Source organism: Pteropus vampyrus, unplaced genomic scaffold (genome assembly GCF_000151845.1).
Source record: "Pteropus vampyrus isolate Shadow unplaced genomic scaffold, Pvam_2.0 Scaffold563, whole genome shotgun sequence".
NCBI classification, from domain to species: Eukaryota; Metazoa; Chordata; class Mammalia; order Chiroptera; family Pteropodidae; genus Pteropus; species Pteropus vampyrus.
The window spans coordinates 370846-380709 of record NW_011889344.1 but is presented as its reverse complement, the minus strand read 5'-3'; the positions used below and the strand labels follow the sequence as shown (position 1 = coordinate 380709).

The window sequence follows — 9864 nt, the reverse complement described above, 5'->3', positions numbered from 1 at the left end:
GGCTGGATCTGAAATCAGCAGAGCCCGGCTGACCCGGCAGCCTGGGCCAGCGGGCCGTGCAGGTGGGCCGGGACCTGCTGCCTCCCCCACGCCCCGCTGGAAGGCCCAAGGGGCTCACCCTGGTGATGACAGGCGGCGGGCACTCGGAGGTGGCGTTGCTGCACAGGGCCTCGTACACACACCTGCTCTGCCCGCTGCACCACACGCACTTGTAGGCGGGGTCGGCGGCCAGGCACAGGCTGCAGTCACTGCGGCCGAAGGAGCAGTTGTAGAGGGTCACTGCAGAAGGAGAAGCCAGCGGTCACCAGCGCCGCCTCGCTGCCCACCCCCCAGCCCCTGCCAGCCCCCACCCCGCCCACCTTGGAGCTTGCTGTCGATGTTCTTGCCATAGGACTTGACGAACAGGTGCAGGGGCAGCGTCTCATTGCCATCGTGGGACAGCTGGGGGAACACCCAGGGACATGCTGCACTCCCTGCTCCCACCCAAGCTCCAGAGGGTCACCACCATGCCCACTGTGGTCTCTGTGTCTCGTCATGGCCGAGGGACGGCAGGGGGAAGCTAGACCCTCAGACAGCCCCCAATCACTTTGGTTCCAGAGGACAGGAGGCACCCTGGGGCCATGCCTGCCTGGCCGCAGCCCTGGCTCCCCCTGCAGGGCGGGGCTCACCCAGCCTCCCCTCTGCCCAGCCCTCAGGCTCTGCAGGCAACTGGGGCCCAGTAGCCTGGCCGCCCCCTGGAGGTTGTACCTTCGGAGTCCGAAAGACGAAGGTCTCTGGTTCCTGTGTGCTCACAGTCTCCTCAAACTTGATCAGGTCACTGCCCACCTGCAGGGAGGGGCTCTGCAAGGCCAGCCAGTCAGGACACCTGAGGGGCCAGACCCCCACCACCCTCCCGAGCCCACACCCTGGGCCAGCCTGGGCACTGCCATCCCACCGACCACCCCCAGGAACAGCGCCCTCCACAGTCCGCACCTGAGCATATTACCCTGCTGCCTCCTCGCTAAACGGCACCCCACTGCCCAGCCCTACAACACCCCAAACTCGCCCGTGTGCTCCAGGCCTGTCGGAATGCCCCACACGCCCAGACCTTTCTGCCTCCTGTCCCCAATACCGCACACACTGAGCCCTGGGCCAGGATGGCCAATGTGGGGCCCAGGCACCCCAACTCCATGGTTGCAGAATACAGCTCTGAACAAGGCCCACGGACACTGCCACCCAGCAGGCCCTGCAGGGCCCAGGCCTGCAGCCCCTGTCCCCAGGGTGGCACCCCCAGCCCCCACTTCTACTGTGTCCAACTGCATGGTCAGCCTCTGTCCCCAGGGCGGCACCCACAAGCCCCCCACCTTCACTGTGTCCAGGTTCTTGCCCTGGAAGGTCACTTCCGTCTCATGGTTCATGGGGATGACCAGAGGGCTGGGGTTCAGAAACTGGGGGCAGCTGTCCTCCTGCAGAGGGGCAGGCTGGTCAGGGTCCGCCAGGCCGTGGCCGAGCAGCCCCGCTCCCTCGCGGCCCCACGGCCCTCACCATGTGGGCTGGGACAATGCCGTCCTCGGGGTTGGGCGAGGCCTCCCGACACTCGTGGTAGCGCAGGTCCCACTGGCAGGTCCAACGGTTGCTGGCACAGGAGATGCACCTGGGGGAGGGGGGCGCCGTGAGGGGTGCTGGGACAGTAGCCGGGGCGGCAGGGAGGTGCTTGGGAAGCAGGCAGGTGCGACACTCACGGCAGGTTCTCAGCCAGGCTCATGGCCTTCCGGCAGTCGTAGAAGGGGTACAGGTGGGAGGTGAGAAAGACACTGCTTTGTTTGAAGAGGAGCTGGATGTTCATAGCCACGTGGTCTAGACAGCAGATGGGGACAGTGTCAGGCGGGGGCCACAGAGTACGAGGCTGGCATGTATGGGTGTGGGACAGGAAGCCTCAGTCCCTGTCCCATCACGGCTTCTTACAAGCTATCGAGCACAGAACCAGAGGCTGACATGGAGCCCGGGGCTGCGGGTGGGGCCCGACCTGCCGCCCACTATCTGATCTCGGCTCAGCTGTCGGCCCCTGAGGCTCTGTGCGCTGTCCTTGCAGGGTCCTGTGGTGTCTGGGGCAGAGAACCTGCCAGGTCCCTGCACGTGACTGCGTGGCTCCCGCCTGCACCAGCAGCTGCCCTCCACTGGCCCACACTGGGGGCCCCACCTGTCTCAAGCTAGACAGGGTGGGGAGGGTGAAGGGGCTTCTGCACAGATGCTGGAGCCCAGGGCCTGGCACGCAGGTGGTGCTGAGTAAAGGTGACAAAGGAGCAGGATGAAAGGGATCAGAAAAGTCACCCTCGCCGATGGCCTTGGGGTGGGGGTCAGTGCAAATTGCTCTGCCCACGCAGCTTAGGGCACCCAGAAGTGTAACTGCCCGCAGACCTCTGCCCAGCTTCATCCTGGCAGGTCCTGTCTGCACCCTCCCCCTTCCTCAGCACGCGCCCCGGAACTGGGTCACGGGCGAGGCTCAGCGGGCGGGCACAGTGACCCCACCACACCGAGGGAGAAGGGACGAGGGCCAGCCGGTGGCTGGAGGGTCGGGCCTCACCCTGGCCGGGCGGCGTGCTGGGGATGCTGCTTGGGGAGTCACAGATGACAGTGTCCCCTTCCACACGGGCCGCGTGGGGCGGAGAGTCACCGAACAGGCACAGCAGCCCGTCCTCCTTGCTGAGGGCTGGGAGGGGACTGACCGTCAGCTGCACCTAGGGAAGGCCATGTGGGACTCATGCTGGGACCCGCTGCCCAGCCCTGGGGGCTGTCAGTGAGGACATCTCCACCAGGGCGCCTATGCTGAGGCTCATGCTCCCCCCGGAGAACCTGACGCCCACTGTACCCGAAACAGGCCCTATGTGGTCACCCCCGCACCCGAAACAGACCTGTCCTGGATCCACAGGGGCCCCACAGGTCACAGGGGCTGGGGGACCCCACAAAGCACAGGCTCCCCATCCTTAGGCTCAGCACACAGAGCCCAGGCCGGGAGTGAGACACTAAGGGTCTCTGGCCCGTCCCCACAGCTCAGGCAGCAGCGGCCCTGCCTCGCCCGCATTCAGCCACCCTCGTCACGCACCTCTCCCTTGGCCCGACGGCTCATGTTCTGCGGCTGGGCCCCCGTGACAGCCACACAGGACTCCTCACGGCTCCACAGCCAGTGGCCGCTCTCCTCGGCCCGTGGGCACTCGGCCCTCCTGGTGCATCTGCAGGGGCAGGGGACAGCCTCAGTCCTCGTACCGGTCGGCCCTAGGGCAGGGCTGTGCCCCCCAGGGCCCCAGGGTGGGCGGTGGCCCCCAGACCCCGGCGCTCACCGTCCCTCGACGACACACCAGCCGCAGTAGGGGTCCTGGGAGCGAAGGCACTGTGCACAGGCCACGTAGCTCAGGCACTCCTGCACGGGAAGCCGGAACACCTGGGGCAGCAGGGCAGGGAGCGGGGCTGCGGCCACCGGAGGCAACAGGCCAGCAGGCACGAGGGCCTCCCTTGGACCCCAGACTTGACCCCACCTGTATCTCTGAGCCTTAAAAGCCTCACACACCAACTCAAGGCTCGCCAGCAAGGGCTCCGGGAAGTGGCCGTGTGCCAGGCTCCATGTGGTCCTGGCCCAGTGGCCCAGTGGTTGCCCTTGCCCAGGACCTGATGGTGCGAGGTCCCAGGAAACCGTAGTGTCCTGTATGGCGCCTCCCTGTGCCGGCCCAGGCCCTCTGATCCCCTCCCTATGAGAGGCCACTGGTTGTCCCAGGTGCTCCCAAAGCTGGCTTGAGGGGCCCTTACACCAGCCCCGCTATGGAGCGGGGCGGGGGGCGGGGCTGGCCTGTGCCCTCTCTGAGCTCACAGAGGCTGCCCAGGGCCTCTTGCTGCCATCCGGCCATGGGGGAGGCCCACTCAGAGCACTGACCCAGCCCTCCCCTCAGGGTGGGTCTGAGGCAGGACCAGAGACAGGACAGGCAGGAGCAGCGCTGCAGACCCAGGACAGAGATGCGGCCAGCACCCCTCCCATGCTCCCTGGCGCTACTCGGCTCTGCGCCAACGGCCCAGCCCCGAGGCCCCTCCCTGAGGCCTACCTTGTGGTGGGTCATGGCGTACAGACTGGCCAGGTCTGCAGACAGCACTAGGTCCTGCTTGACCCTCTTGTTGCGCTCCACGAGGATGGAGCCGTACTCCGCGGAGCTGCCGTCTGGGGCCAGGTACACCTTCGGGCACGCGGGCAGGTGCATGAGGGTGCGTGGGGTGGGGCTGGCGTTCTCACGCCGACGGCCCCTGCAGGACGGGGCCCCTCCAGCCCCAGCCCTGCCCCAGGCCTCACCTTGAGGACCTGGCCATCCGAGGTACCCAGGAAGGCGATGGTGTGGCTGTTTTCAGTGGTCACCGTCACGGCGGTCAAGTTCAGGCCTCCGCGCTGCAGCACGGCATTGGCTGTGAGTCCCTCGCGGCTGCCCAATGGGTAGGGCAGGTGCTCCGAGCCACACAGGAAGCTCTCACTGGCGCCCTGTGGACCGTGGCGTCAACAGTGGGCATAGACACCCGCGACCTGCTGCAGAGGCCTCTCTGCACTAAGGTCCCCGGCACTCTGTGGCCCCACGCACGTCCCCAAGAACAAGGGCCACACAGGCAGGAACCTGCTCGCTGGCAGGAGCGAGTGAATGAGGTGGCACCCACGTGTGTGCAAAGGCTCACGCTGACCCAACTGAACCCACTGCCCACGTGTGCCCTCTCACGGGCCCTGACACGCAGGCGGGGACTGGGCCACACCAGCCAGCAGCAGCCGCTCACAGACCCACGCCTATGGGGGGAAGCCTGTTAAGGCCACGTACCAGCAAGTGGCCGCCACACTGGATCTCGCCATGGAAGGGCTTGTAGAAGATGTCGCGGCCCGCCTCCCGCGTGTCCGTGTAGCAAGCGTCGCGGATGGCCTGCATCTTGGCGTGGACCTCCTCGAGGGGGAACAGACAGAGGCCTGCCCGAGGCCCCCCACCTCTCCGGACGTCCCTGCTGAAGACGGCGTAGAGCACCCTCCCGGCGCCGGAGGTGGCCACGGAGGCCGCCAGGCAGGTGCTGAAGGCGGTGGCCGGGGCGTCGCTGCGGTCGAGGCACTGCAGGTCCATCTCCAGGTAGGAGTAGTAGTAGGGGTCCTGCTTGCACATGCGCGCCAGCAGCGTGCGGTTCTGGGGCGGGTGCTTGTCCTGCTGGTTGAAAAGGAAGAAGACGTAGCGGCTGTCCTCAAAGGCGGCCACAAACTGCTGTGTGTTGGTGGACAGGTAGCCGGCCTTGTAGGTGGCGTGGTCCGTGTAGGCCTCGAAGGCCTCCCTGCCGTGGGCCCGGTCCAGCAGGCGGGTGCTCACGATGACGCCGTTGTCGTGGGGCCCGTTGCCTTTGCCCACGAACAGCACACGCTCGCCGTTGGAGTCCGTGGCGCTCACCAGCCCCACCGTGGCCACACTCTCGTCGTTGCTGGCCACGAAGGACTTCTCGCCGCTGCCGTCCTCGTAGAAGAGGCGTGTGGAGATGTTGGCCAGGGAGCGCAGGGCGCAGATGCCCTTGAAGAGGCTGCCGCACTCGACGAGGCGCGCCCCTGGCGGGTCCAGCAGCAGCAGCTGGTTGACGTTGTTGGTCAGCACGGCCTCGTGGCACTGGCTGGCCTCGATGGGCGGGGTGCACTTCTTGTGGTCCAGCGCCGGCCCAGTGGCCGCCTGCTGTTCCAGCCGCAGGTCGGCACTCAGCTGGTAGAGCGCGTTCACCGCCCCCAGGTACACCACGCCCGACGCGTTATCCACCACCAGGTGGTTGAGCTCCGTCTCGCTGCGGAAGGACTCCAGCTTTCCCGGCCACAGGCCCGCGCCCGTGCCCACCAGGCCCAGCAGGGTCAGGGCCCAGAGCTGCCGTGCCATCACCCCTGGCACCCTGCAGGAGGAGAGAAGGGTCAGGAGAGCCCCAGCCTGGAGGACCCGCCCACACAAGAAGCCCCCCAGGAAGGTCTCGCTAGATCCTCTTTCGAGACCCTGCCCAGATGACCAGAGCACAGGCTGGGGAGGGTCATGGCTGCCCCACGGGCCCTGAGCGCCCAGTCTCTCCCCGCCTTCCCATGTGTTCGGCCAGACACAGCCACTCACATCTCCAAGGCCACTGACCAGCCTTTCTCAAGAAGTTCACCTTGGAGTCTCGCCAGGCCGCCACAGCTGATGCCACAGGCACGAGTGTGACTGCGCCCTGGCCCCCACCTCCAGGTTTTCACGGCACCCACAGGCTCAGCTCCAAAGCCACAGAGCACCTCCTCCAGGAAGTCTCCCAGCCACTCCTGCACATGCCCACCCCACGCCCATGACCACGAGAGCTCCAGGTGATCGGAGGGGCACCGTGCCCAGAGGGTGAATCCCATCACAGGCCCAGGCTGACCAACAGGCCCCAGACGTGCAAACAAGCGGACCACACGCCTGTCCCACACCTGACTCAACACACGGTGCGATCTGACGAGAAACAGGGAGCCAGAGTTGCAGCTGAAAGGGAGCTGGGCCAACCGCATGGGTCGGCGAAGGTGCGTAGTTTCTTCTATCTGCCCAGCAGAACCGCCGGGCTGCAGCCGGCCCTGCCTCCCGCCCCGGGCCCCTCCCTGTGGTGAGCCAGCGAGGACGCACTGTGAGCAGCCCGAGGCTACCAGGTCTGCGAGGGGGAACTCTGGCGTCGGCGTGCAGCCGTCTCTCTCAGCATGTGGTCCTGTGCGTGCTCAGGGCCACACGTGTGTCCACATGTATGAGGGATGCGCTGCTAAGGCCCGTGCTGGGCCCGAGACCCCACACTGGAGGAGGACCCAGAACGTGAACGTCCCCCCTCCCCAACTCAACCAGGGCCATTTGGCCTCGAGGCCTCTTGCACCTTGGGGTAGTACCCTACCCTCTCACCTGTGGGACCCCACTCTGTCCTGTCGGAACCCCCCACACCAACCCCCACTGCCGGCCCCACAGGCTACCCTCTCCCAGTGTGGGCATGAGCCCCCACCCCTGAACTGGCTACAGCCTTCGCTGAGGGTGTCTGCGCCTGGCATGATGTCCAAGGCAACCTGGCCCATGCCACAAGCCGAGTAGGGCTAGACCCTGATGGATGGCAGAGGGTAACAAGGGAACCGGGCCCTGGCCTCCCAGGCTCCCAGCACGGGCCAGCCTGCACATCCAGACTGCCTGGTACACCCTTCGCGGTCACCTCATACGTCACCTCCCTGGATTCGCTCTTATTCCCTCGAGAAGGTTACTTTTCCAGTCCCCATAGATGCCCCCTGCCCTGCGTCCCTCTCCTCTGGGAAAGCAGAAAGAGGTCTGCCCTGGTCCACAGCCAGGGCAGATGCTTCTCCGGAGCTCTGGCTTTGGGCAAAGCTGGGTCCACTGTGACGGGCTGGCTTCTCCTCAGGGACCCTTGGTTCTCACATCAAGGCAGCTTCCTTCTTTTTTGGGCCACTAGGAAGCCCCCTCAGCTGGGCAGCTCCTGCCTCTGCACAGAACCCCCAGCCTGCGCTGGAGGGGCTGGCTGGAGGGTGTCCAGGAGGGGCAGCGGCAGGGACCTGGGAAGGAGCCCCTTGCTGTCTGGGGGCAGAAAGCTGGGCAGTGCCAGGGGGAGGTGCAGGCGGACCAAAGGATGCATGCTGGAGGAGCCAGGGTGACCCCAGGCCTCGCCGAGATGCGAGTGCCCAGGCTGGGGAGAAGATGGCCAGGCGGGAAGGTTTCACAAGCCCCTCAGGACTGTGGGGCAAGATGGGCAGTCCTCCGGGGAGGGGGTCCCTACCATCACAGACTCCTCCTGGGTGCCTGTCTAGGGGAAAGGACGACGCAGCTGGAGAGACCCCCAGACGCGAGCTGGATGTGCTGGGGCACGAGAAGGGAAGGGACAGCACACAGCCCCTCCCCGGCCCCCCGCAGCCCCGCCTCCCGCGCGCGCCTGGGCCCAAAGTCCACACGGCGGCGCCAGCGGGACGGGGGCGTCCCGGCCCCTCGGCCCGGCGCCCAGGCTGGCCTTCCCTGCCTGGCTCGGCTCCTCTGGCCCTGCACCCGAGTGCCCGCATCGCGCCGCTGGCTGCGGCTGCGGCTCCGGCGGGGTGAGCCGGCGGGGTGAGCCGGGAATGACTGGAATGTCCCCCCGCCCGGAGGGAGCTCGGAGGCGGGGGCGGGGGCGGGGCCAGAGCCGCCGGAACCCAGGCCACCCTTGGGGCAGCCCCCATCGGCCCAGATAGACCAGTGCCCAGGCCGCTCTGCTGGGCGGAAGCGCGCGGCCAGGATTTGGAGCCAGAGCCGACCAAGTGGGGGGACGCTTGTGGCTCCCCCTTCTGAAAAAGCTCGGCTCTGACCCTGGGCCCTCCTGCAACCTGCTGGCTCACAGCTTTGCCATCACAGTGCGTGAAAGAATGCTCCGGGCTTGCTCTGGTTAACTGTCCACCCGAGTCCCCTGGGGCAGGAGCCCAGCCCTGTGCTCTCCCCCAGGGGCCCCCAGCGCTGGTACACTATGAGTGTGCGATGACAATCAAGGTGATGGGGCGACACCCTGCTGCTTCCCTGCCCATCCCGTGGGAGCAGTGAGAGCAGGTGGGGCCAAACCAGGCTCCCGCCCCAGGACCCCCCTCTGGGTGACAGGCGGGTGGGCAGAGTAAAGCTCAAACGCTCAGTGCTAAGCCCAGGCCATCTGCTGGCAGGAGGGACTGGGGTCACACTCCACAGGAAGCAGCGCCCCGCCACTTCCTGAACAAATGAAACCTCAGGTGACCTGCCTGGCCAGGCCCAGGAGCAAAGGGTGACCCATCTGACCAGAGGCAGAGCTCAGGCCACAGGCCCAGCAGGCAGAGCAGGCGGCGCCAGGTACAGCCAGCAAAGCTTCCTGCCTGTGGTGTTCCTGGAATGGGCACTTCCTGTTTTGAGCACAGCCCGGGGACCCCCGCTTACCAGGCAGCGGGGATTTCCTCAGGGGCATCGGAAGGCCGCCTTCCTGGCTGGAGCGTGGAGGTGCACTTCCAAGAAGTCACACAAACTCCAGACTGCCCCTGGCCCGGAAAGCGTCTGGACAGGCGCCCCTTCCCCCCAAGCCCAAACTCCCAGCCCTAATGTTCCAGAACCCAGCACACCAGTGCACAAACACCACTCCAGTCTCACTGCAGAGCACCCCCCCTCCCCGCCACCAAGAAAAGCCTGGCCTCAGAGAACTGGGGGCCTGGCAGTGGCGCCCATGGGCAAGGAGCTTGGGTTTGGGCAGACGTGTTCACCAGAGCTCCAGTCACACCACAGCCATGGAAGGCACCGCCAGCCTCACTGCATGGCTGTAGCCCCCCTGCCTTCCCCAGGTGGGGCCCAGCCCCCACTCACCGAGGCTCCAGAAGTCCAGCTCAGTCTCTGCTCCGGGCTGGCATCGAAATTCTCTAGGAAGCAAAGGAGAGACAGTGGTCTCACCGCAAGCCTGGCCTGCTTCGACCTGCTTCCTCTGCTCCGTGTCTGGGGGTGTGGGGAGCAGCCCATGAGACCCCATTTTGCCTCTGTCATCCTAGAGCACGAGACTCTCAACCTCCTCTTTTTCTTCATGCCCCTAGCCCAGCACCCCATTGGGGTGCAGACACACCCATTTGGTCTTCCCAGAATACAAGCCTGACACACACCTCTCTCCTCTGCCCAAAAAAGGCAGAAGAAAAAGGGGAATGAGCCATTTCTTATTATAAGTCTATTGCCACTGTCTGTCTTTTTAAACTAGATACATATCACTGTGATTGAAACAAAAATTTCTTTCAAGAAATGGATATACCCATGACCCCCACAATTCTACTTACTAGCTGTGTGACCTTGGGCAAGTTACTTAACTTCTCTGTGTCTCAGTTCTCCATCTGTGAAATGGAGA

The 9864-nt window shown here is 65.6% G+C and overlaps 1 protein-coding gene across 1 annotated transcript in view; it reads right to left on the bottom strand.

The window, feature by feature from the left end:
• The window catches only part of PLXNB2 (plexin B2), a 30177-nt gene that overhangs the window by 9446 nt on the left and 10867 nt on the right, over positions 1–9864 (bottom strand). Inside the window, exons 2-15 of the mRNA XM_023525433.1 lie at positions 9797–9850; positions 9342–9394; positions 4821–5907; positions 4313–4495; positions 4071–4199; positions 3318–3418; positions 3083–3209; positions 2564–2717; positions 1722–1836; positions 1525–1633; positions 1344–1445; positions 748–840; positions 360–441; positions 6–279 (exon numbers count right to left, since the gene is read on the bottom strand). Of these exons, the coding sequence (XP_023381201.1) occupies positions 6–279; positions 360–441; positions 748–840; positions 1344–1445; positions 1525–1633; positions 1722–1836; positions 2564–2717; positions 3083–3209; positions 3318–3418; positions 4071–4199; positions 4313–4495; positions 4821–5894 (2543 nt within the window). The 5' untranslated portion in view covers positions 5895–5907; positions 9342–9394; positions 9797–9850. The remainder of the gene's footprint in view (positions 1–5; positions 280–359; positions 442–747; positions 841–1343; positions 1446–1524; positions 1634–1721; positions 1837–2563; positions 2718–3082; positions 3210–3317; positions 3419–4070; positions 4200–4312; positions 4496–4820; positions 5908–9341; positions 9395–9796; positions 9851–9864) is intronic.